This window comes from Pipistrellus hanaki, assembly GCF_964339955.1.
Source record: "Pipistrellus hanaki genome assembly, chromosome: 12".
Lineage (NCBI taxonomy): Eukaryota > Metazoa > Chordata > Mammalia > Chiroptera > Vespertilionidae > Pipistrellus > Pipistrellus hanaki.
In genome coordinates, this window is record NC_140514.1 from 33,748,204 (window position 1) to 33,775,391 (window position 27,188).

The 27,188-nt window shown below is 48.0% G+C and overlaps 1 protein-coding gene across 1 annotated transcript; it reads left to right on the plus strand.

Moving 5' to 3' along the window:
- Window positions 1-27,188, plus strand: SLC1A4 (solute carrier family 1 member 4). Its single transcript, XM_084901109.1, has 8 exons — window positions 1-757; window positions 12,976-13,018; window positions 15,153-15,215; window positions 18,122-18,288; window positions 21,140-21,373; window positions 22,703-22,897; window positions 23,448-23,582; window positions 25,911-27,188. Exons 1-8 carry the CDS (start codon window positions 243-245, stop codon window positions 26,152-26,154), a joined length of 1,596 nt encoding a protein of 531 aa, XP_084757235.1. The 5' UTR covers window positions 1-242; the 3' UTR covers window positions 26,155-27,188.

Here is a 27,188-nt window from a genome sequence, read left to right on the forward strand (position 1 = left end):
TGTCCGGAGATCTCTGCGGCCAAGCTGGGAGCTCCAGCCCGCTCCCAGCGCCTCCCCTGGCCTCTCTCTCCACACCCGTGTGTGCGCCCAGCCCGGCGGTCTCCCGAGGGGGTGGTTCCCAGAACCAGACACAGCTAGTGGATTGCGCCAGCTCCGCCTGAGCAAGCCATTCATTGAGAGTTCCGTCTGTTACTAGAGCCCAAGTCCTTCGCCCTTCCCCAGCTCTGAGCTGCAGCAACGTCATGGAGAAGAGCAGTGACACCAACGGCTACCTGGACAGCGCCCCGGCGGGGCCTGGGGCGCCCGGGCCCCCCGCGGGACGCGCGCGGCGCTGCGCCGGCTTCCTCCGGCGCCAGGCGCTGGTGCTGCTCACCGTGTCCGGGGTGGTGGCGGGCACCGGCCTGGGCGCGGCGCTGCGCGGGCTCGGGCTCAGCCGCACGCAGGTCGCCTACCTGGCCTTCCCCGGGGAGATGCTGCTGCGCATGCTGCGCATGATCATCCTGCCCCTGGTGGTCTGCAGCCTGGTGTCGGGCGCCGCCTCCCTGGACGCCAGCTCCCTGGGGCGCCTGGGCGGCATCGCCATCGCCTACTTCGGCCTCACCACGCTGAGCGCCTCTGCGCTCGCCGTCGCTCTGGCATTCATCATCAAGCCCGGATCTAACGCGCAGATCCTGAAGTCCAGCGACCTTGGGCTGGAGGATTCGGGCTCCCCTCCCGTCCCCAAAGAGACGGTGGATTCCTTCCTCGACCTGGCCAGGTAAACGACAAATCCTCCCCACACACACCCTCCTCCTTGGAGACGCCGGCTCTTCATGGCACTCCAGTTCATTCATAAACACACACCTTCATATACTCTTTCTAAAGAGTTCATTTTAATTGGTTGCTAATATTTTTATTTTTATATATATTTTATTGATTTTTTTTTTTTTTTTTTTTTTTTTTTTTTTTTTTTTTACAGAGAGGAAGGTAGAGGGATAGAGAGTTAGAAACATCGATGAGAGAGAATCATCCATCAGCTGCCTCCTGCACACCTCCTACTGGGGACGTGCCCACTACCAAGGTACATGCCTTGATCGGAATGGAACCTGGGACCTTTCAGTCCGCAGGCTGACGCTCCATCCACTGAGCCAAACCGCTTTTGGCAATTGCTAATATTTTTAAATATCAAAGTAACGTCTGGAGCTTTGCATGCTGACCACCCTTTTCAAACATCTGTCTTAATACACCAGACAGTCTGCAGGAGTAGGGCCACTTTTTTTTTTTTTTTTTTTTTTTTTGCAAGAGCCAGTCCTACCGCTAAGTGTGAGTGTGCAGTAGGGCAGAGGCAGCAGCCTCACCTGCACTTGACTTCTTGTGCTCTCGGGCTAAGTTCTAACCACACCTGGATAGCTTCACCCTATTTTCTCCAAAAAGGTCCCCGAAAGCTTCCGGGCGCATTGGCTAGATTTGGCCTGTTGAGCCATCCTGGCCTGTAATCGATGGCCTTCTCTGCTTCAGCCCTTTGGCTGGTGATTTTTTTTTTTTTTTTAAGAGTTGTCCACCCAGGATAACAAGGTGGGCTTAGTGGTGTGGGGCCCGTTGTCCAGACTAGCCTCCTGGGGCTTGAAACAGAGGGTCCTCCAACCCGTAGTCAGGCCGGCTGTGGAGTCCTGTGAGTTTCAAGGGGCTTTATTTGTGGGAAGACGTGAGTTCTAAAGGAGAGGGAGAGAAGTGTCTTCACTGAGCTTTGCCTGCTTCCTGTGACTTGTACAAGTTGCCTTTCATCCCTTGAGACGCAGGGTAGTTTCTTTGGTTTACCCAAGTCCGCCGCCTCTCCTGCTTTCTCCATTAGCTCAGAGTTCACAGACGGAAAATTGCAGCCTGGAGGCGCTTACTGACCTGGCCAAGTGCAGCCGGGAGAGGAGCTCAGCTGGCTCCTGCTCCAGGTTTCCGATCATCGGGAGCCTTGGAGAGGTCTGTTCAGTCTTAAGTCACTGAGGCAAAGCTCCTCATTGCTAAGGCTGTGCAAAAACAGCAGACCCCGGGCAAAGGGCCTGGGCTTCCTGCCGTTTCCGTTCCTCCCTCTGGAAAATGTGACAGCGGTCTGCCACTGAACAGAAAGAGCGTTCATTTGACAGGACAGCGGTGACAACCAAAATCAAAGTCCAAGGCATGGCATTGAAAAAATAAAAATCTCTGATGAGGTGGACGTGAAAGTTCACACCAAAACGTCTTACCTAAAAGGCAGGTGGAGGGAGCCTGTTAGGATGTGGATGGCATCACGGCCTTTGCTTAGGGTCGGGCAGCTTGATAGTTGGAGTCTTGAGAAATCCTTAAAGTTTGGGGGGAGTCACTTTGGTGTTGAAAACAGTCTAATGAGGTTGAGAGTGCCTTTGGCTCTGTAGTTTATCTGTCGTCTGTCCCAGGAGAGGAAGTGGATATTGGGGTTAAAGTAAGGTGACCAGACGTCTCGCTTTTGGCGGGACAGTCCCGATTTTTAACAATTTGTCCCGTGTCTCACGGCGTTTTGAAAAAGTCCAAAAGATTTAAAAGAATCTTTCCAAAAATGGGGACTTTGTTTGAAATACCACGTGACGCGGGACAAATTGTTAAAAATTAGGTCGTCTGGTCAACGTCAGGTTAAAGGGTTCTTCTTTGCGAGGATCCGTGGTCCAGGGAGGGAGTGTGGGTGCGCAGCTCTGACCTGCTGGGGGTACCCCCCGTAGGAGGCTCAGTAGTATTCTCATCTCCAAGAGAGGGGCAGTGGCCAAAAAACAGGGGGTGGGGGTAGCCTGAGGCGTTATCGTATTACTACCAGCCCCAGAAGAGAGCTCTTTTATTGTATTTTCTGATCATGGCTTGCTAGTTTTAGATCCACGCCGCTTTAGCTCCTGCTTCTGAAGTGAGTGACCACCCGGTATCGTGGCATAACAGTCAGTGTCTGTTCGGGGGCTTGGGATTGCAGATTCAGGGAACGGCTAAAAGAACCTGTGTCGTGGCTTGTTGGGGATAGGTTAGTGTTTTCCTATTGCGTTCAACGGCCAACTCATTTGACTCCGCAGCTCACGGATCAAGGTGGTATAGGGGGTGTGATCCTGTTTTACAACTGAGGAAATTGAGCTACCGAGAGATTAAGTGATTTGCTCAAGGTCAGGGAGTAAATTGATCCAAAGAGGGATTATAAGAACCGTGGGACTCTGGACTCCACTGTTCAGGGCTCTCCTTTCCCACCCTCCCCGCCCCTCCCCCAAGTCAGCATGCCATAGTAAGGACACCACGGGGCCAGTCTAGTCCCACAGCCTCAGAGGTGTTCGCTCTGGGCGAAGAGGAACCAGGTAAGGGTTTGGCTGGGTCGAGGCTGGCGCCCACTTCCTCTGAAAGGAGGAGATGAGCCCCTTCGGTGTCGGCGAAGGAAAGCCGGTGTGCAGCCAGCCGCCCAGACTTGGCTTCTCAGGGAGCGGCTTGTGGGAGGAAACGGTCCGGAACCACCTGGGAATACTTCCTGGGTCTGGGAAGATGCTGGGTAAAAATTTTAAAACAGCTGCTTTTAAGGAATCCTTACGTAAGGTGACCAGGCGATTTTTAACAATTTGTCCCGGACAAATTGTTAGAAATCAGGACTGTCCCCCCGAAAGCGGGACGCCTGGTCACCTCACCTTACCGATGTCCATTTTAAGTGATTCCGGGCATGTACCGTGGCAGAGGCCCTTCCTGCCTGTGGGCACGTGAGCGAACCGAGAATCTGCCAGGAAACACCTGCTGTGCACCCGGCCCTCACCCGGTCCCTGCCCATAACGCAAAACACCTGGAAGGAGTGGGCACGGTCTCTGGGGACTTGGTGCCATGCAGGCTTTGCTAAAGTCCTTTGCCTTTCCTGGTCGTGGGGTGGCCCCAGATCCCATGGGGTCCCTCTGCCACAATTTCTAATTTTTAAAAAAAAATATTTTATTGACTATTTTTTTTTTTTTTTTTACAGAGAGGAAGAGAGAGGGATAAAGAGAGTTAGAAACATCGATGAGAGAGAATTATCGACCAGCTGCCCGCAACCAAAGTACATGCCCTTGACCGGAATTGAACCTGAGACCTTTCAGTCGGCAGGCCGACGCTCTATCCACTGAGCCAAACCGGTTTCGGCTCTAATTTGTGTTTTGAAGCTATAAGTACAAGTCAAAAAGAAATGAAACCAATCCATATTCATCGTGCCTTTTACAAAATCCAGAATGCCGTTGCCCAGTGGTTCGATTTCCTACCACAGAATGGATTGGGAATAACAAAATAGACGGGAGTGGGTGTGAGGTGTCTGCCTGCACTAGGAGCAGCCCCTCGAGAGCTGAGAAGGGGCAGTGGACAGTGGACAGTAGCTGTCAGGTGGCAGAGTTGCAGACAGTTCCTTCCTGAGCAGCCTGCAGCTTTTTTTTTTTTTAAATTTTAAAATATTGATATTTTATTGATATTTTACAGAGAGGAAGGGAGAAGGAGAGAGAGCTAGAAACATCGATAAGAGAAAAGCATCAGCCAGCTGCCTCCTGCAACCCCCCACCACCACCGGGGATGTGCCCGCAACCAATGTACATGCCCTTGACCGGAATCGAACCTGGGACCCCTCAGTCTGCAGACCGAAGTTCTATCCACTGAGCCAAACCGGTTTCCTCAGCCTGCAGCTTTTACGCCTGAGATCCCGGAACAATACAGAACTCTCCACGCTGGGTGTGACCCACGTAACTGAGCCATGACATTTCATCCAACACGAAATGATTTTGGCACCAAAGACACAGAATTAGCTTATCAGGAACCCAGTCATTGTAGAAGTTCATAGTCCCTAACAATGCTTATTCCAGAGTTCTATGGCTGTGGTCGGCAAACTCATCAGTCAACAGAGCGGCACACCGCGGCTGGAGAGCCGCAATTTGCCGACCACTGCTCCTCGGGCACGCCCATAACTTCCTGTGCCCTGGCTTCCTCCTTTTCCTAATAGGGATCCTGACAGTACCTACCTCACAGGATTGTTTTGAGGATTAAATGAGTTATGTCTGGCCCAATATTTGTTTGCCCTTGTTATAAATGGAGCCATATGGAGTTTACTCAACTAATGGGGATGGCCATGTTTTTATAGTTTGAAATAAATGAGAGTAAATGGGGGGGGGGGGTGATATAGAGGGGGTGGGGAATTTTGGGGGAACTCAAGATGCCTTGCAGCTAACATAGTCTTTAGGGATATTGGGAACCACGTGGAGCCTGGAGAAAAGGAAGTGAACAGTGACTGACTGCCGTGGACTAATAGAATCAACACTATGGGAAATTTGGAAAATGGAGGAAAGTCAAAACTAAACACAGATTTCTGAAATGGGGCAGAAATCCTCACCTGTGCTCCATGATATTCCAGTTTCTTTTCTGCCTGCATTACCTGTTACGGTCTCCAAAACTGACTCCCGCTGTAGTCACTGAGGCAGCTGTAGACGGAAAGCACTAAGCCTTCATCTGGCTTCTAAAACTAAACTTTGTAGTTTTCAAATGGGGAACCAAAGACTTATCTGCAAAGGAGGCAGGAAGGACAGCTCCTGGGCTGAGGCTCTGTGTGCTCTGGCAGAAGAACCGCCCTGGGCCTTCTCTTTTGCAGAAGTATAGCAGGCGCTTCCTGTGCCTGGTAAAAGCACCATTGAGATTTTTGCCTGTCGCCCTTATTCTAGGAGTTACATTTTTGTTTTTTTTCTTGTGCTCATTTTATCAACAATGGACTGTACTATGAGCCTTTCCCTTCACCAAGAGAGGTAATGAGGGACTTAATTTCCTCCCTCAAGGACTGGTGTAAAGAGGATGCCTCTCAAGCCGCAAAGAACACACATCTCAGTAGGTGCAAAGACGCAGAGAAACCTATTGGGGACTGAGGTCTGATATTAGCCTCCACATCACAGTCAAAAGAGTGAATGGTGCATAATTTCTTTTAAATGTTGGCCATGCTGGTTGTTTGATCTATGCCTAAGTATCTCTATTGGCAAGATGAAGACTCTTAGCAAATCTAACAAGGATCCAAATTCATGGACGTTTTTCAGCCAAACTACTCACCAAAATAGCTTGTAATTAAAAAAAAAGAAGAAGAAGAAGAAAGGTTTTAACTTGACACCATTTCCTCTACTCAGGAGACTACCCGAACAGTTAAAGTACATGTACAGAAAAGAACATGCGCCCAGAGAGACAGTGTGGGTAGTGATGGTGAGCAGGCACTGAAGTCAATTCTCTGGATTTGAATCCAGCTCTACCACTTACTAGCTGTGTGGACAAGTCATTTAGCCTCTTAGTGCCTCAGTTTCCTTCACTGTAAAATAAGGCTAATAATAGTATCTACTACCTAGACTTGTTATGAGGATAAATATTTGAGTGTCTTGCTAATAGTCTAGTGCAGTGGTCGGCAAACTCATTAGTCAAATATCAACAGTACAATGACTGAAATTTCTTTTGAGAGCCAAATTTATTAAAACTTAAATTTCTTCTAATGCCACTTTTTCAAAATAGACTCGCTCGAGCCGTGGTATTTTATAGAAGAGCCACACTCAAGGGGCCAAAGAGCCTCATATGGCTCGTGAGCTACAGTTTACCGACCACGGTTCTAGTATATTCCAGCCTCTCAAGCTACTTGATACAGAGAATGAGTGCTGTTCTTAGCCTTAGTTTCTTTTCTTTAAAATATATTTTATTGATTTTTTTTACAGAGAGAAAGAGAGAGGGATAGAGAGTTAGAAACATCGATGAGAGAGAATCATGGATCAGCTGCCTCTTGCACACCCCCCACTGGGGATGTGCCTGCAACCAAGGTACATGCCCTTGACTGGAATCGAATCTGGGACCCTTCAGTCCGCAGGCCGACACTCTATCCACTGAGCCAAACCGGTTTTGGCTGTTCTTAGCCTTAGTGTCAAAAATGCAGGGGCCCGGCATGAACCTTTCCAGCTGGCATTTAAAACTAGATGTGGGACTTCCCCAACCCCCACTGTCACAATAGTGAGCCCATCACCGCAGCCCTTCCTCCGCTCCCAGCCTCCTCGGCAGGGGTACCAGGATCAGAAGGAGCACATCCTGTTTACTGGCTCTAAGGATAAACACCAGGGGTAAGAAGTATCAGATGTATATGGTGGGAGCCATATCCTGTTCTAAGGAGTCTTTGAAATGTTCATAAATAAGGAAAGGATTTTTTAAGTCAAAGGGAGTGCTCTGGAACAAAAATATATACCCAGGCAAAAGTAAATAGTTTAACATTCTTAAAAATTGACAATAGGATCAGAAGAATAAATAATAACGGATGTGTAAAGAAGGAACACTAAAGTTTTTCATCCTGTGAGCTGCATGAGTCTGTACAGTACCGCTAACGAAAGCTCTTCCGTCACCAGATCCACTTCGGCTCATACCAGTTTTCTAAGTAATGCATCTACAGATTCCCATAGCTCTGGAAAGCATGACCATTTGTTCTTTCCCAATTTGGTCTGATTTGACTTAGTAGTATGGTCTTGGCATTTTTGCAAATGTTCTTGATTTCGACCCACTAAAAGAAATACATTTTTAAAAATATATATTTTATTGATTTTTTACAGACAGGAAGAGAGAAGGATAGAGAGCTAGAAACGTCGATGAGAGAGAAACATCAATCAGCTGCCTCTTGCACACCCTCTTCTGGGGCTGTGCCCGCAACCAAGGTACATGCCCTTGACCAGAATGGAACCTTTATCCAATGAGCCAAACCGGTTTCGGCAGAAATACCTTTTTTTTTTTTTTTTAACCAAAATATTTTTTTCTGGCCAGTTTTATTAAAGAATATTTTTGCATGATTTACTTTTTACAATTTACCAGTCTGTTCTAGCATGTTTCTAATGATGTCAGAAACGGGTCACTGACAGCCAGTGAGCATACTCTGTAGAATTTTCCACATGCTGTGCCCAGTCCAGTATTGCTGCCACGACAGTGATGGGCACCAATCTTGGCCAACATGGCATTGTACACTATTTCAGATTGCCAAGGCTGGACAGGTCCTGGCAAAGATGATCAGTTTCACTTTGCCGTTCTCTGGTCACCTTCAGAATTTGCTTGTACCCCAGCATGCACTTTCCACTTTTCATAACAAGGTGGATCCTAGAGGGGATCGATTCCAGCAACATTTTTCTCTTTGCAGCCACCATCTTCCTGCCTTAGCTGCAGGAAGATGGAAGACCTTAGCTGCAGGACAGCCCTCAATCAAAAGCAGCCATCGAGATGAATTTAAATATGCCGCCGAAACCGGTTTGGCTCAGTGGTAGAGCGTCCGTCTGCGGACTGAAAGGTCCCAGGTTCGATTCCGGTCAAGGACATGTACATTTGTTGCAGGCACATCCCCAGTAGGGGTTGTGCAACAGGCAGCTGGTCAATGTTTCTCTCTCATCGACGTTTCTAGCTCTCTATCCCTCTCTCCTCCTCTCTGTAAAAAATCAATAAAAATATATTTTAAAAAATTTTAAATATGTCATTTAAATTTTCAATGTACACATTTAAAATTCAGATTCTCAGTAGCATTAACCATATTTCAAGTGCTCAGTAGCCATATTGGACAGCACAAATGTAGAAAGTTCTATTGGACAGGGCTGGTCTCTGAGCTGTGGTATCACCATGAGCTAACAGTGTGGGGGAGGGGAGGGGAGAGGAGGGTTGAACATGGTCACCACTAAAATTCCTTCCGCTCCTTATTTTAAAAGCCCACAAAGTTATTGTGTGAATGTGAGGAGTTGGAGGAAAATGCCCAAGACAGAGCTCTGGGAAGCAAAACTGCTTGGATGAGGAGCAGCTGGTCCTTGGACACAGGAGAGTCAGGAGTAAGAAAAATCCCGAGCTCTCAGCAGCATATGTGTTTGAAAGGAGAGAGGGTAAGAAGAGTGCAGAGATAACAGAGTTGTAGAACTGACACTACCTGCCTGACCCTAAGATTTGTGATAAAGCTACTGTAATCAAGACTGTGATTTTAGTGAAAGAATAGGCAAATAGATCAATGGAACAGAATAGAAAGCCAGAGATAGACTCTTATAGAGATGGTCAATGGGTCTTTTACAAAGGAGTAAACAGTGGCACAAAGATCATCTTTTCAACAGATGGTACCAGAACAGCTGGACATCCAAATGCAAAAAAAAAAAAAAAAAAAGAATTGGGACACAGACCCAGCACCCTTAACAAAAATGAACTCGAAATGGATCACAAATCTAAATGTAAAATGCACAAACGATACAACTGCCAGGAGATAGCACAGGAGAAGACTTAGGTGACTTTGAGAATGGCAATGACTTTTCAGATACAATACCAAAGACACAGTCTGTCAGATATTTTCTTGACTAATCCACAGGCTCAGCTCTTTGCCCCTTTGTGTGGGCAGGAGGGGACCGCTCCTATTCTTAGTCAGTGGCAACCAGGGGGACCAAGGGAAAGGAGTATGATTTTGTGGGTGCATGAGCTTCAGCTCACTGCTCCCAGGCAATCCCTCCCCAGGGATTACAGTCTGAGAGCTAAGCTGTATAAGCTAAAGAAAGTTCAGTCATTCCATTGAATGTAAGTTTTTTGTGTTTTTTTTTTAGTTGTAAAATCTCCTTTGCAGTTAGCACTATATGTTGTTGTTGTTGTTTTAACTTTTAAAGCAATTTGACTGATTTATATACAGTGAGAAACACACCTCTTTTAAGTGTGCATTTCAGTGAGTTTTTTACAAATAGAGAACTCACTTACCCATCCCCACAATCCAGACACTGAACATTTCTGTCGCTCATGAGCCGTCTCAGCAAGGCCCACTCTCCGCCCCTGGCCCCGGGAAATTTCGGGTAGAAAGTTTTGCTTTCTGTCACTGCAGATTAGTTTTGCTTTTACTAGAGTTTCATAATAATAGAATCATTCAGCATGTGCTTTTCTTTGTCTGGCTATGTTTGCCCAGCACAGTGTTGTTGAGATTACCCAGTTGCATATATTAGTAGTTGATTTCTTTTTGTTGCCAGATAGGATTCCGCTGTGCAGATTTATCATAATCAGTCCATTCATCTTTAGGTGAACATTTGGGTTTGGGGCTAGGAAGATTAAGATTGTTAACCATACAGACCCTTTTTGCAGACATATTTTCATTTCTCTTGTAAATATCCAGAAATGAAATTGCTGGGTCATAGGGTAAGTGTATGTTTAACTTTGTAAGAAACTGCAGGAACATATTGTTTTCTTCTAAGAAAATTGATTTTTTGGGGGGGCGGGGGAAAGGGAGGGACAGTTGTTGTTGTTTTGCCTCTAGTATTGTCTGTACCTCTCTGTTCCCATTGGATTTTGTAGACTAGATACCGTAGACTGTCTGAAAACAGGTCGGTATGTTGATGACTGTTTGGTCTAGAAGTTCTGGGTTAGGGTCATGTTCTATCTGGGTGAGACAGTATTGGGTTATTGCTCATGCTAAGGAGACCAGACAGGCTAACCACAGCAAAGTTTAAACAAATAGTATGGGCTCTTTGGAAAAGAGTGTATTTCAAGGCTGTGGAGAAGGCTGCATTTGCACCAACTGAGGAAACTGCTAATCCTTAAGGATGCAGGGTGTGTCCAGCAGAAGTTGTTCCCTGTAGAGATTGATGGGGAACTTCCAACCCAGCTCAGTCCTTACCTTCCTTGTCCTCTTAGGGAGAGAACCTGGTGGCCAGCTCAGTCCTGGAACTTCCGAGAGTTGTCGGGTGGTGCGGGTAGAATAGGAAATCCTTGCCTCAGGGCCAACTTCCGCTTCTAAGTAGTATAGCATATGGAAATGAGATACCAAACCTAATCCTTAAGTTTGAAATATATAAGAAAGGTGCTTTGTTCTGGAAATAATAGGCAAACGTAAGTTGCTATTCATCCATACATTAAAGAATAGTCAATACACATTGCTAGTCTTTCTATCTTTTTCTTTTTAAAGTAAATATGCTTATGATAGAACTCAAATTTCTGATCACCCTTTATTCAACTGATGATCACATTTTGTGTGCCTAAATGCAGGTGTGTACGAGGTGGTGTTCTCTTAAATATATTCAAAGCAATTCTGGTTTCCCAGACAAGTAGATTTGGAAAATGCTGTGTTGCAGTCTCTACCTACTGGTTGTCTTGTGGAAGCACCCTAGTGTAATGAAATTTTCTATTCTGTTAACCCTGTTGGCTAGTATACGAGTTATCGAATGCACAGATTTAGTAAGTTACCCACAATTTAGCAGCTTAAAGTCACACACATGCATTATCTCACAGAATCTGGGGGGTAAGAATCCTGGCATGGCTTAGCGGAGTCTTCTGCGTCAGTCACTTACAGAGCTGCAAGCAGGTGTCGGCCACAGCTGAGGTCTCCTCCAAAGGCCTGACTGGGGAAGTATTCACTTCTGAGGTCACACAGCTTTGGGCAGAATTTGGGTCCTTGAAGTCTAGTCTGGGAGCCCCAGTTCCTCGTTGGCTGTTGGCCAGTGGCCACCCTCAGTTTCCTGCCCTGTGGGCCTGTCCAATATGGCAGCCTGTCTCATCAAACAAGCAAGCCCAGAGGTCAGTCAAGAAAGTCTTCTCCCACGAGGGGAGCTATGATTTTATGTAACCAAATCACGAAAGTGACATCCATCATCTTTATTCTTTTGGGTAAAAGAAAGTCATAGGCCCCCCTACACACACACTCAAGGAAGAGGGTATTACCCAAAGGTGTGGCTCCAGGGACCATCTGTTTGTAGGGGTGGGTTGCAGTCAGACCTGCCTCCCTCTGAAACCAAACACATTGCACATAGTTGCCTGGAGGCGCCAGTGTTAGGTAAACAACTCAACCACAGATGTAAAAATGAGTGCGTAAATTTGGCACATATTATAAGGATGATCCAGAGTTGTTGACTCTCCTAGATTTACTCTTATAGGAAGTGGGTAGAAAAGATGGACTGTCAGTGGGATTTTTCTCATATATTAAGGACAGAATCTTGCACAGAGCCTGACCCGAAGGAGGCCCTCGGTAAAGCTGTTCGCACGAATAGACTTTGTTTTCAAAACAATAGCTTAACTCGGCCCTATTGCCCTGCTTTTGTACAAATATTTTATAGCCTTCATCTTGAAATGAAATTCATAAACAGGATTTACCTAGATGCACAATTCAAAACATTGATAGGACTTAACTGCAATGTAAAAGTAAAAACAGTGATTTATAATAAAAGGAATGGTTTTTAATATGTAAATGCTCCGAAGCGAAGTGCTTGCTTCTGAATTTAGATTCACTATTCATGACACAGCTATAAATACAGACTGAAACTTGGTACCACGTGTGCCGTTCAAGACTCAGATCTTAACCATTTGCCACGGGCAATGTGATTTTTCCAGAAAGATGGACGATTCTTGGAAACATTCCGAACAGAGCAAAAGAAGATTCGTCCCAGATATTATGCAGTCGTTGCTCTCCTAGGAAATTCAGAACAGATTCAAATTATGCAAAAACTGCCTTGTTTGGGGCTCAGTTTAGGCTCAGGTAATTATAATTTCATCTGCAGGTCTAGGACCTTGGAAGGCACAAGGACCTTGGGACCATTTATTGTCCAGGACTTGGCTGTATGTAGCAGAATGAATGGCCGGGACCCGGCACCTTCTCTTCCACACACTCCCCCAATTCCAGGAATGCCCTGCAAGTATTCCCACAATGAAAACACTCCCATGGATTCCATGTGGAGCAGCACCACTCCCCATTGAAAACCTCTGCAGCGGGGCTTACCCTCTCGGGGAAAGGAGAGTGATGCAGTTCCTCTGGTTTGGCTGAGCATGAAGATCAAACAGTACCCCAAAGGAGAGGAAGTAAAAATTGGGGCACTCTAGTTTGTATTGTGGCCCAGCAGCCGAGGCATAGGTGGGTGTCTGGACAAGCAGAAGACCATAGGAATTGCTGGAGAGAGGATGTGAGGCTGTCAGGAATAGGCCTCTGAAAGCAGATGCTTTGAATGCTGAATTTGAAGAATACTGATGAAATGCTTCCTTTTCCAACAGAAACCTGTTTCCCTCAAATCTTGTGGTTGCCACTTTTAAAACGGTAAGGCTGGATGCTTTGCTAAAACTATGGACCTTGGATGGGGGTGGAGGTGGTATAAATTATTGCCATAGAATTAGGTAAGGTGTTAACAAAACTTGGTAACATCTGTCCAAGTTTCATAGATGGGCCCCTGGAATCAAACACACAAAACAAAACTCAGTGTTTTTCAAAAATATCCCACTGGTTTCAACATCTTTCCACATCACCTGAGAAATACACTCCAATCACATTTTGGGGCTCTCTTGAATATTTTAGAATATTTTTCAATTTTATATGTTTTCGGATTATAAGGGTAGTATATACTCATTGCAAAAAAGAGTAAAAGTAAAGTACAAAAAAGTAGAAGAAAGTAAAATAATCATCCATATTCACCACCTAGAGCAGGGGTCTTCAAACTACGGCCCTCGGGCCACATGCAGCCCCCAGGGGAGTCTGATCCTGCCCGCCAGGTTTTTTGGGCAGTGAGCGCAGCCAAGGTGTTACAGTAGGAATTAGTAGTTCATATAGTCCGGCCCTCCAGCTCTCTGAGGGACCGTGATCTGGCCCCCACTTTAAAAAGTTTGAGGACCCCTGACCTAGAGCTACCCATGAACATTTTGATATACATCCTTCAGATCTGTTTTTTTCTATTATGCATGCCCGTTTTAAAAATAATTATACTAAATATGTTGTTTGTAAACTCTTTTTATAATTTTAAGATTTTTAAGGTTTTTCTTTTGTTGATTTGAGAGAGAGAGAGAGAGAAAGAAACATCAATTTGTTGTTCCACTTATTTATGCATTCATTGGTTGATTCTTGTATGTGCCTTGACCGGGGATCAAACTTACAACCTTGGTGTAGTATCAGGACGATGCTCTAACCAACTGAGCTACTGGCCAGGACTCTAAACGCTTTCTCAAAGCAGATTTTCTCATGTCAGTGAATAATCCCCCTGCACATGTTATTGATTGTATTCCACTCTATGAGTGTCCCCTGATTTTACTCCATCGGCCTCTTGTTGATGGACATTCGGGTTGTTTTCAATTTTTCCCTAATTTGAGCAATACTCTAAGTAACACCCCTGTAGCCATGCTTTACACAAAGAAGAAATATAAAGGTCTGGATTAGATGGGCTAACCTGATTGCCCTTTATAAGCAAAGACTTTTCTGTTTCTAATTATAGCCTCTCTCTTAAAAAAAAATTTAAAAAATAAAAACAAAACAAATCTGCATATAAGCACAGTGTTGGCTTCTGTATATCATATGAGGTAGGGAGGGAAATAATAGGTATATGGGGTTTCAGGGCCTGTCTCATGTGGGGTAAGTTTTGTTTTTCCTGCCATCCTGGTCACAGGGCCGCTGAACCACCTCTGTGTGTCTGAAAGCTTGATCAGTCAACGCTGCGAGAGACCAGAGCTCCTCAGAGGCCGGCACAAAGCAGGCCTCCGGGTCCGTGCCTCCTAGCATGCTGCTCTTGAGTGCTCAGAAGCAGCTGTCCTCAGAACAGGCCGGGAAGGGTGTTTCATAACAGATTCCACTCGATCGCCATGCTGCCCCTGGGAGACCCCTGTGCAGAAATGTGTGCAGTTTGCCGTAGGCCAAAGCTGGAGAGGTGTTTCACCTCAGAGAAGTGGGTCTCCTAGGAGACTCAGCCAGGAAATACCGACTTGCCTGCCATCCTTTGCTTTGGAGAGGGGAGGCTCAGGCCAGATAGAAATAGATTCTGAAAAGCAGTCATAGTCAAACAAATTCTGGAACAAAATGGAGCATAAATAAACGAATAAACGTAAGTGGAGACTCATTGAAAAGTGAACTTGGGCATTATGAAATTAATACCAAGGTTCTCCAAATACCGTGAAAACCAGCTGTTTGAAATATCAAGCTCTCAGCATGCAGTTGGGTAGGCCGACCAACCGTTGTCCAAGCGGTATAAGGAAATTCTCCCTGGGTCTCTATCTAACCCAGAGGCCTCTTGTAGTACATGCTGCCTTAGTCTGAAGGTACTTTTGTGTGGTTCTCAGAGTCCCTTGTTAGGCCAACCAATTGAGCAATGTCCCCCGATACTCAAAGTGAATAATGACAGACTAGCAATAGGCTCAGCTATTCGCTCCCATCTTCTCCTGTGCCCTGACAGTTATTTTTCTTTCTTTCACAGTATGCAACTGATTATAAAATGGCCCTCCACAACATGAGCAATGGAAACGTAACCCTTGAAAAGGTAAAGCTCTTTGTAAGATCACTTGAGATGAATACTTACCAAGTAAAAAATGCTTTTTAATTGCAGGAGCCCACACAATGCATCTTTCCCAAGCAGGGCTGAAAACTTAGGGGTTTGGGTGGGCTATTCAAAGCACATGGACTTGGTTTGTTTCTTTGGTTATTTACCAACATGGCCAAAGGCTAATGTCTGTAGCTTTGGTATCTTTAGTGGATCTACTTCATCAAATTGGGACTAACGTCTTCTCTCAAAATATCTATATATATAAAAGCCTGATATGCTAAGTGTCCGATCAATTGGTCGACCACCAGCAGACAGACGCTCCAACTGATAGGTTAGCTTGCTGCTGGGATCCGGCCAATCAGGACTGGTCAAGATGGGCTGGACATGCCCTTGAGCCCTCCTACAGTCCCTCTCCTGCCGGTCAACCTCCATCAGTCCCTCCCAGGCCAGCCAGCCCCCATCGGCCCTGATCGGCCCCAGTGATCCCTGGCCAGGATGAGGGACCCACTGGTGCATGAATTCATGCACTGGGCCACTAGTATTTTATAACACCCTCTGTTATCCTGAAATACACCTAACTAAAGGCCTGGTGAATGAAATTCGAGAATGGGCAGTGGGGAGGTGGGGGAGGGTCCCCCAGCCCGGCCTGCACCCTCTCCAATCCAGGACCCTTTGAGGGATGTCTGACTGCCTCACACAATCCAGGAGCACCAGCTCCTAACTACTTGCCTGCCTGTCTGATCACCTTAAACTGCCCCCCTGCTGGCCTGATTGCCCCTAACTGCCTCTGCCTTGGCCTCGCCCCGCACCCGGGACCCAGGATTTCCTCCTCCAGCCAGTCGTAGGCACCCAGGCTTCCCTCCCTTTGGCTGGCCATAGGCACCCAGGCCCTGGGCCAGCTTCACCCAGGCCTGCCGCAGCTGCCAGGGACGGTGAGCAGGCGGCTTAGCCAGGGCCACACCCATAGGTGCCTGGGACCACAGGGCGTGCAGCTTGTCCCTCTCCTGGGCTGCAGCCTGGCTGGTCCCCATTCCTCTCTCACGAGCTGATTTGTGCCTGGCTGGTCCCCACTCCCCTCTCCCCAGTATTTGATGTCTGAGCCATTAAGGTGTGAGGTCATGATGAACATTTGCATATTAGCTCTTTATTATATAGGACTAGGCACCTGTTGCAGGAATATTCCTGCAAGACTTCCTGCAGGCTCCCCTACCACCATCCCCACCTCTCCTCCCCACCACCTACCATTGTGGCACCACCGCTGCACGCCTCACCCCTCATGCCCAACCTGCTAAGCCCGCTGCCTCCTGCTGCCACCTGCTGCCACCGCCTCCACAATCACGTGTACCGCCTCTGTACACCTTGCCCTGCCCCGCCCCCCATGCTGCCAGTGTTTTCCCTCCAGTAGCTACAGCCACCTTGCTTTCCACTTTCCCTCCCTCTTCTTTTTTTTCTTTTTTTTTTTTTTTAAATATATTTTATTGATTTTGTACAGAGAGAAAGGGAGAGAGATAGAGAGTTAGAAACATCGATGAGAGAGAGTCATCGATCAGCTGCCTCTTGCACACCCCCTACTGGGGATGTGCCCGCAACCAAGGTACATGCCCTTGACCAGAATCGAACCTGGGACCTTTCAGTCTGCAGACCGACACTCTATCCATTGAGCTAAACCGGTTTCAGCTCCCTCTTCTATGCTGTCTTCAGCCTTCACTCCTCCCTCCCTCCGTGTATGCAAATTAACTGCCATCTTTGTTGGGTTAATTTGCATACCTGCTCTGATTGACTGGTGGGTGTGGCTTGTGTAGCAGAGTGAGGGTTAATTTGCACATTATCCTATTATTAGGTTATATAGGTGATTTACCGTACCCCTACACATAGAACTTGTCTTAGGGGCTTAACTTACTCTCGCCATTATTCATTCATACATCTATTTCGAGTACCTATTGTTTCCCAGACACTGAGCAGGAAGGGACAAGGGACCACAAAGGTTATCCAGTCCAGCCCCAGAGCGGTCTGGGAAGAAGCGGGTACTTTGCCTTTTTCCACACATATACCTCCTCAGGGCTGAGGGGCTCCGTGTGCTGCCAGCCTTTCTGTGATTGAAGGAAAAGTTCCACCCAAAAAAAGAAAGTTGAAAGCTACGAATCGAATCCAATCTTGCCGACGAAGAACCTGAAGCTCAGAGAAGTTATTTAACACCAGAGCTGGGGACCAGAGTCCGACCAGAGCTCTGGTAAAAATGCTCTTTCTGTTTCTTACCATGCTGACTGGCAGTCTCCTGTTCAGAATTTTATAATGTGTTTGATGGAGTAAAATGCCTGCCTAATACATATTTGTAGCCGTGAGATTCAGCATTACTGGGAAAATTAAAGAGTACATTTTGCCTAATCATTTAAAGTCAGGAACAACTATCCTGCAGAGACCCATGTTAATCCTGAAAAATTCTTTTGGAAATTTGTCAGCTCGGAGGCCATCCTAACAGCCTCGCAACAAAGAATTGTTGATGTTTAGGAGGTGACGGTACAAGAATCAAGATCGATTCTTGATCTGAAGGGACTTTTCAGCCACAAGCTCTTCTAAAAGCAGCCCTTTGAAGTGACTGTCCAACCTCTACCTGAATGTAACCAGTCCATGGGAGCTCACTGCCTTCTGCTTCAATCCATGCCGTCTTCGAACAGCTTTTAGAGTTAGCAACTAGGTGAAATGTTTGCCGACTTTCTGCATCCTTACACTGCATCTCCCCCTTGACTTGCCTACCCCTGGGTTTGTGAAATCACTTAAGGTTAAAGAAAATGCCAATCTTTCCTCATTCTGGGCATAGCGTTTCAGCCTGGTGAAGACACGAAGCAAATGCGCCTTCACAATCACAGGTTGTAAACTTGGACCCTATGTCCACTGTCCTGCAGATCCCGATTGGCACCGAGATCGAAGGGATGAACATTTTAGGATTGGTCCTCTTTGCCCTCGTGTTAGGAGTGGCCCTAAGGAAACTGGGCTCCGAAGGAGAAGAGCTCATCCGTTTCTTCAATGCCTTCAACGAGGTGACGATGGTGCTGGTGTCGTGGATTATGTGGTGAGTATGGCTGCCCTCCCCCCAGCTGCCTACCTCCCTCTTATCTCTCCTCCATCCAGAACAGAACCCGGCTCTGCTGTTCGAGGTCACCCCTGGGTCACCACCTGGCCCAGGCTCTGTACGTGGTTGGGGCACCGAGGTGGGTCCTGGTACAGGGTGTGATGGAGGTGGAGGCAGTGTCTCCTTCTGTCCAGGACCTCAGAGAACCAGGCATGGGCCATGGTTACCGGTTACTTCCTCTGCACTCACCGGGACTCCTTATGGTTCTATCATCAGTGATCTATTTATGGGTTTCTACCATAGTCTCCTATTATATGTGATGCCCATAGCATCTTGTGGAGCAATGAATTCCAGAAGTTTGCTATCTGCTCTGTGAAATAAGGCTTATGTTATCTTAAACTGATACCGTAGATCACATGTGTCAAACACAAGGCCCGCGGGCCAAATCCAGCCCGCCAGGCCTTGCTATGTGGCCCGCACCGCGCTGTCATCACTGCACTCCGCTGTCAGTTTATGACATTGTCAGTTTATGACTGTTCAGTAAACCATTCGGCCCGCGATTTAGGCTGGATTTTAGATTTTGGCCCCTTCTCTGATTGAGTTCTACACCCCTACCGTAGATGGACCTAAAACTTCAGAGGGGGGCCCTTACTAGATCGTATTTCACTACAAGGAGGACAGCTTCACGCATATGTAAACTTGGAATAGTCTTTTTGTGTGTGTGTGTGTGTGTGTGTGTGTGTGTGTGTTTTACCTAAATGTTTCTGTAGGTAGTATCGATGAAAGTGTAATTGTTTAATACAAAATTATTAGATTGGTTTTTGGCTAAAAGGTACAATTTTGACCTGATCCCTCAAATCATACCAATTCCAATGGTCATCCCTCGTCAGCTTCATCCTGCTGTTTCACTCAAGCCAGATTGATGTGGATTTTAGCTTCTGTCCTCTCATTACCAGGAAACTAGTTTGTCCTTTCACGCTCAAAGCCTTTTCCTGTCAGTCCTTAAACATCCCAGAACTTCTCTCTCTCAGTGGCGCTGGGGTGGCAGCTGAGCTGGCGTTAGGAGAGAATTTGGCGGGAAAGTTTGGAATTGGGTGGGAGGCCAAATCCAGAGCCCCCGCGGGTGGTGTTTTTTTGCTCAACCCAATTCTCTTGCTCAACCAGCATTCCAGAGGCTGGGTCTTATGACACTTTGTTCATATGACTGTTGTTCTGGGGAGAGAAACAGTTCCAGGAAGGAAAAGTGTTGTCATCACACAGGTCAGGTTCTTTTCCTGGGTTTTGTTTGTTTGTTTGTTTTGTTTTGTCTAAAATATTCCCAAAGTTTGGATGAAAAAAAGACATGGTCACCATAGTGACTAGTAACCACACTACACAGGTAGATCTGCCAGGATCTGGCCCCTAGCCTTCACTTTTTTTTTTTTCCTTATGAAGTATTACTTACAGGAAAGTACTTTGGAAAAGTACTTAAAACATGTGCACAACTTAATGAATTATCACAAAGGAAACACTCATCCAGATTCAGAAACGGCACTGGCCAGCACTTCCAGAGGTCCCTCTTGTCCCCTCCCAACCGCGGCCCCCTCTGTCCACCTGAAGGAGGGAACTGACCTGGCTTCTCACCCTGCAGACCTGAAAGGTCACAGGTTTGATTTCAGAAGGGGGCAGCCAATTGATGTTTGGTTCTTACATCGATGTTTCTCTCCCTCTCCCTCACTGTCTAAAAATCAATTTTTTAAAATTTATTTAAAAAAAAAAAAAAAAGCCAATGGTTATAAAATTCTTCCTCAATTGAGATTAAATTCAAAACAACTGACTTTGGTTCTTTGTAGCTCCCCTGGTTTACTACTTCCCGTCCTTCCGTCCATCCTGCCATTAAAAAAAAAAAAATCTCCACGCTCCAGGAGTGTCCCCAGAGGGTCATTCATCGTTAATGACTTTCTCCCACGGAATCTTATTTTCCAAATCACAAGGAATTTTAAACCTCACAAAAATCCCAGCCTCGTTTCAAGTCTACAAAACAGGTGTTAGGTCTTTTGTGTTTCGAAGTTTTCAGAACAAGCCTGCGCAAAGCTAACAGTCAGACTGCATTCCCAGCGGCTCTGAGCTTGAGCAGTTCCTTGCCTTCCCCTTGGGAGTCCCTGTGTTTGGTGACATCCGCCTGTTAAGAACATCATATATCCCAGGGGAAAGGAGCCTGGGTTCTGGTCCCAATTCCATTACCCATGGAGATGTGACATGATCATTTTACTCAGTTTCACAGTCTGTACAATGGGCACATCCCTTTCATTCTCAGAGTCATCGTAGGGCGCAAACTCATTAGTTTACAGAGCCAAATATCCACAGCACAACGACTGAAATTTCTTTTGAGAGCCACATTTTTTTCTTTAAATATATTTTATTGATTTTTTACAGAGAGGAAGGGAGAGGGATAGAGAGCTAGAAACATCGACCAGCTGCCTCCTGCACACCCCCCACCGGGGATGTGCCTGCAACCAATGTACATGCCCTTGACGGGAATCGAACCTGGGACCTTTCAGTCCACAGACCGACACTCTATCCATTGAGCCAAACAGGTTTCGGCAAGAGCCAAATTTTTTTTAACTTAAACTATATAGGTAGGTACATTGTTATTCACTTAATTAGGGTACTCCTAAGCTGGCCTTTGCAAAAAACTCAAGGGCCAAGGAGCCGCATGTGTCTCGCGAGCTGCAGTTTGCCGACCACTGTCCTAGGGGGAAGTGACGACAGCCTAGTTGAAAGTCCTCGTGGTGTGTGGGGAAGGGCCTGCGTCTCCCAGCCCCCACGTCACATCACTCTTTCTGACGGGAACCTTGTGTTCATGCCCTAGGTATGTCCCTGTGGGCATCATGTTCCTGGTTGGAAGCAAGATTGTGGAAATGAAGGACATCGTCACGCTGGTGACCAGGCTTGGGAAATACATCTTCACATCCATCTTGGGCCATTTTATTCACGGAGGAATTGTCCTGCCGCTTATTTATTTTGTTTTCACCCAAAAAAACCCATTCAAGTTCCTCCTGGGCCTCCTCACACCATTTGCGACGGCGTTTGCCACCTGCTCCAGGTGAGTGGGTTCCGGGTGCCCTTGGTGGCTCTGAGCTGTGCTGATAGGAAACCAGGGGAGCCCGATGGTAGAGGCACAACTGGCCTCTTAAAATACTTAATTATTGGAAAACTCTACATGGGCCTTATCGGGCTAATCCAGGGGGAGACAGGCTTCGGAAAGGGCGGTGCTAGTCTCTGTGCGGGGTGTTGCCACGGCCACGGAGAGCATCTGGAGACTGACATTCAACCGAGACGCGGTGTTGAAATGAGTAAGAGAACAGCTGGACACAAAACCAATCAGCCCCACAGCTCTTAGGGAAATGGATTTCTGGGATTGCTGAAAGGAGGAATTGCCTTGCTGCTGCTGCTGCTTCTGGCTCCTTGACAGTCAACCTGATCATTATTTGGGCCATAGGAACTGTGGGTCCTCACCCTAATTAGTAAGCCCTTTGCCTGAGGGAAAGAAAATGCATTGTAGGGAAGTTTCTAGAATGTTACCTGTCCAGTTCTCCCTCTGGATGCATGCCTTAGAAAATAAGACCACTGCATCATGTTGAGGGACCCCTGCTCAGCTCTCCAGGAGTATCTAATTTAGCATAAAAGATGTGCCTGTCGTTATTGGAAATCTTTCAAAAAAAAAAAAAAAAGTCGGGGGCTTTCTAAATAAATACATTAAAGAAAACTTTCCATGGATGGCAGCACATTGTTTCACTCTCATGTGTAGCCTTTGCCTCTCCACTGCATGCTTCCTCCCATCCCGAAGGGCTAGTCACATGGCCGGGGAGGCGGTGGAAAGGATGAGGGAGGTGAGGTTCTCTGGCTCCCCAGCTGCGCCAGCCGCCCTCCTCGATGCCCACAGAGGCTGTCAGAGGGGACGGGTTCCGTTATCCAGACATCTGTGCACACAGTTACTCTCTCCACCTTCTCAGAGCCCAACAGGAAAAAAGAAATCACCGTGGGTTTTTTTGCCTTGTACTTTATTTATTTTGGGGGGGGCGGGGGGGGATTCAAAAGAGGAGATGCACATATGGAGTCAACAGTTCTTTGTTCTCTTGAGAACCTTTTGTGCCACAAGGTACCGCGTGGTTCTTGAGACGTTTGGAGCAGGTGCCTCTGGGTAAAGAACACAGCAGGTCCATGTGGGGAGTCTGGTTTTGAACGCTCTGGAAGCTGACAAAACCCCGTGCTGTGACAGAAAAAACGTGGAAACCGTCGTGCTTTTCCTTTTATCCCGGGAGAGGGAGCCAGCAGCCCGGGGGTGCTTGTGGCTCCCATCCAGGGCCCGCGCCGAGCGATACGTGGCCCCTGGAAGCCCTGTTCTCAGGGTCGGCCGTTTCTCCATCCCCAGCTCCGCCACCCTCCCCTCCATGATGAAGTGCATCGAGGAGAACAACGGTGTCGACAAGAGGATCAGCAGGTTCATCCTCCCCATCGGGGCCACCGTGAACATGGACGGCGCGGCCATCTTCCAGTGCGTGGCCGCCGTGTTCATCGCCCAGCTCAACAACTTCGAGCTGAAGGCGGGGCAGATCTTCACCATCCTGTGAGTCACCCCGCCCTCCTCACCCCACAGGCCTGGGTCAGAACCCGAGGGATTTCTTCTTTCTTCTTTTTAAATTTATTTTATTCTTTTTTTTTTTTTTTTTTTACAGTGAGGGAGGGAGAGGGATAGAGAGTCAGAAACATCGGTGAGAGAGAATCATCGATCAGCTGCCTCCTGCACACCCCCTACTGAGGATGTGCCCGCAACCAAGGTACATGCCCTTGACCGGAATCGAACCTGGGACCCTTCAGTCCACAGGCCGACGCTCTATCCACTGAGCCAAACCGGTGAGGGCCTGAGGGATTTCCTGTGATTTCCTTGGGGAAATCCTGATAAGGACCAATCCCGCCCGCCAGCACACGGCGTCTCCGTTATGAAGTGAGCACAGTGGGAACCCACTACTTGGAGAGAGTGCATTGTCTGTCGCAGGCTCAGCCGGCAGGATCGCGGGTGGGTGACGTGGCTCTCCGTTGCCCGCCGTGGCTGCCCGCACCTCTCCGTGCCCCCTGCGGGCTCTGTGCTCGCGGTGACCCTGCTGTGCCATCCCTAGCGTGACGGCCACGGCGTCCAGCGTGGGAGCCGCGGGCGTGCCGGCCGGAGGTGTCCTCACCATCGCCATCATCCTGGAGGCCATCGGGCTGCCCACTCACGACCTCTCCCTGATCCTGGCTGTGGACTGGATCGTGTAAGTAGCAGGTCCCGAGGGCATCGAACCGAGGACAGTCTGTATGGAGCTCCCCAGGGGCTCGGCACTCCACTGGGCCTGAGGCGCGTGGAGACACTTCCCTGCCTCGGGAAGGAGCCCACGGTTGAGCTGGCAAGACAACACGTAGAGCTGGGACAAGTAAACAACATGAGTCAGAGGCTCCTGGGTGACCATGAAATATTGTTGCCAAGAACTCGCTTAGAGCATCCGGGAAAGCATGGGTCTCGGGGTGGGGGTGGGAGGCACTGAGATCTGTGGGAGTTGTTGGTTCTGCAGGAGTCATAGCCGTGGGCGCAGGGAGCCTTTGGGAAGGACAGTCCTTGGCCAGCAATGCCCCGAGGGTGGTTTCTGTGCGGAGAGGGAAGGTGAACGCAGTTCCTGGGAATGCCTGGGGCTCAGAGAGGAGGTGTGAGGAAGGAGGAGTGATTGGGACTGCCATCGGCAAAGCTCCTGTAGGTGGAGAACAGTTTCTGAGTGTTGATTCCTGGAGTTGTATGATACCCTTCTCAGGTAGGGATGATCCCTATTTTATAGGGAAGGTTAGCTAGAAGGACTAGTGTTGGACAGGAGAGCACGTGGATAAGAAAAGGAGCCTCCGAGTTCAGGGACCTGGGTTCCAGTCCCAGCGGTTGCCATGACTAGCCATGTGACAGGACTGCCGGCTCACCTGTGAAACGGGAACAGTCACAGAACCCGCACCGGGGCTGTGGCGGAGACTGGGCTGGCCGATGCACAGCGCACGGGAGAGTCCCAGGCCCCTGGGAAAGCGGGGCACTTCCTCTGAGCTCCGGGCGGGAGGATGGCTATCGGGCTAATCCAGGGGGAGACGGGCTTCCGGAAAGGGCGGTGCTAGTCTCTATGTGGGGTGTTGCCCCAGCCATGAAGAGTATCTGGAGATGGACATTCAGCAGAGATGCAGTGTTGGAATAGGAGAACTACTGGACACAAAACCATATCTGCTCTATTGTCCATCTCGGCTCTAGGTACCTTAGAGCAGTGATTCCCAAAGTGGTCTATATCGACCCCCAGGGGTCTATGACAACCTGCAAGGGGTCTACGTCAGCGGAAAAAAAATTTGGGGGTCCATGAAATGAAAATGGGGGTCCACAATAGTGGATCTCAACATACACTGATAGTACCTATTTACTTACATCATATTATCTTATAATATAAAAACATATAAATTATTTATAAAAGTACCTATGAAGTAAAAAATTTATTATATATGTTTATAAAATTGTGTAAGTTGTAGGATAAAAACCTGCACATAATGATATACCAGTATCATCTTGTTACAAGCATACGCGCAGTAAACATTCTTGCCAATTTTTGTCTCAAAGCTTCGCGAACTTGCACCGACTTGTTCAATTCGTCACTCTATAAATATGAATGTGAGAAAAATACGTTCATTCGTTTCCTGAATCTTGAATAGGAAAGTGCTGAGAAAATATTTAAAAAAATATAAACTGGTAGTTTATCATACAAATTATAGTGAATCAGTGTTATTTTGTTTGAGAATGCCGGAGAAAAGTAGGTACATTATTTTTTACTAAATTTTAACACTAAACTTCACTACAGTTAGAAATTTACAAAAAAATCAATATCAGGTAAGTAGGGGGTCTACCCAAAACCAAAAAACATGGCAAGGGGTCTACGGCACAAACAAGTTTGGGAACCTCTGCCTTAGAGGATGGCGTCTTTAGACCCACAATGCATGCATAGAAAGAGACTGGAAGGAAACCATCAGAATGGCAGTACTGACTCACTCAGACTTGTGACATGGGGGGTGACTTTTGTTTTCTTCTTTATAGTTATCTTCCCCGCCCCCAAGTTTTTTTTTATTTTTTTTTATTTTAAAAATATATTTTATTGATTTTTTTTACAGAGAGGAAGGGAAAGGAAAGAGATAGAGAACTAGAAACACCGATGAGAGAGAGACATCGACCAGCTGCCTCCTGCGCACCCCGCACCAGGGATGTGCCCGCAACCAAGGTACATGCCCTTGACCGGAATCGAACCTGGGACCTTTCGGTCCTCAGTCTGACGCTCTACCACTGAGCCAGACCGGTTTCGGCCACACACCCCAAGTTTTCTACAATGAGTATCTATTACTTTCCTAAGAAAAGACAATTACAAGGAAGGCCGCTTAGAGTAGCGAAGCCTTAAGCCCTTAGCAGCGTGCACTCCGGGAAAGAGCAGGGCCCACAGGGTCCCTGCTTCCCCACGGCCTTGGCCTCTGTAGCGGGGCCGCCCCCGGGTGGCTGCCGGTGGCATTGCCTGGACCGCCCGCCTTTCTCTTCCCACCAGGGACCGGACCACCACGGTGGTGAACGTGGAGGGCGACGCCCTGGGCGCAGGCATCCTCCACCACCTGAACCAGAAGGCGATGAAGAAGAAGGGGGCGCAGGAGCTGAGCGAGGTGAAGGTGGAAGCCGTCCCCAACTGCAAGTCGGAGGAGGAGACGTCGCCGCTGGTGACACACCAGAACCCGGCGGGCGGCCCCGCCGCCGCCTGCGCCGTGGAGCTGGAGTCCAAGGAGTCGGTCCTGTGACGGGGCTGGGCTCCCCGCTTGCCGGCCTGTGGCAGGGCCCACCACCCTCACCGACTTTAGCCTCCGGGCAATGCGCTGGCCCAGTCGCCCGTGTGAGGATCCCTGTCTCGGCCAGGCAGTGGCTTCCCAGCCAGAACTGGCTCCTGAGGACTAAGGTCACGGACATTCAGCTTGATTCCCCCGTCTAGATGCAACCATGTGCACGCACCAGGGTCTGTCGGAAGCACACCCTGGAGCGGCCAGGCTGGGGGAGACAACAACAGGCCGGCGGGGACCTGACGGTCAAAGCGTGGGAAAATGCAGAGGTGCCCTTCCACTGCACCCCGCCACTGCTTTCCAGGCAAACGTAGGGGGTTTGCAGTCATCTGTCACATTGCCTTGCTTGCGAGCCTTCATGACTGGAACATTCCCAAGGTCTTCGCCTTGAATGGAATTCGCTGAGCTGGGACTCCGGGGGTTACAGTTTGTGCTACAATTAGGTGCCGCTGGCTTCTGGTTCAAGGGTTGCTGGTGGACTGGCGGTGCTGCACGCTGTCAAGTTAGAAATACTCCAGACGGTGGTGGGACTGCTGGCTTCTCTGGTCAGAGGCATTGAGTCAACAGGGTGAACGCAGAGATCAAAGGAAGGAGCAGGAATGCAGCCTGCAGGGGGAAGGGAAGCAACGTAACCATGACAGGATGCACACACACACACACACACACACACACACACACATCCCCTTTCTCCCCCCAGCCCTCGGGAAGTTTGCGGCTTCATGACCTGGGCCTCTGACAACGCTGTAGCTTCCTCGTCATCCACTCTGATGCAGGACCCCGGTTGGTTTCTCCATCTACTATTTTTTGTTGTTGTGAATCCTCTTAAGGATATTTCTCCTCTCCTGATTTTTTAGAGAGAGTAGAAGGGAGGGGGAGAGACGGAGAGACACATCCATTGGTTGCCTCCCACAAGCGCCCAACCAGGGCTGGGGATCGAGCCTGCAACTGAGATAAGTGCTCTTGACCGGAATCAGACCTGGGCCCTTTCGGTCTATGGG

Coding starts and splice junctions, on each gene's coding strand:
- SLC1A4 (XM_084901109.1), top strand. CDS start 243: ATGGAGAAGAGCAGTGACACCAACGGCTACCTGGACAGCGCCCCGGCG. Junction 758..12,975: donor TCCTTCCTCGACCTGGCCAG/GTAAACGACAAA, acceptor CTTTTCCAACAG/AAACCTGTTTCCCTCAAATC. Junction 13,019..15,152: donor TGGTTGCCACTTTTAAAACG/GTAAGGCTGGAT, acceptor TTTCTTTCACAG/TATGCAACTGATTATAAAAT.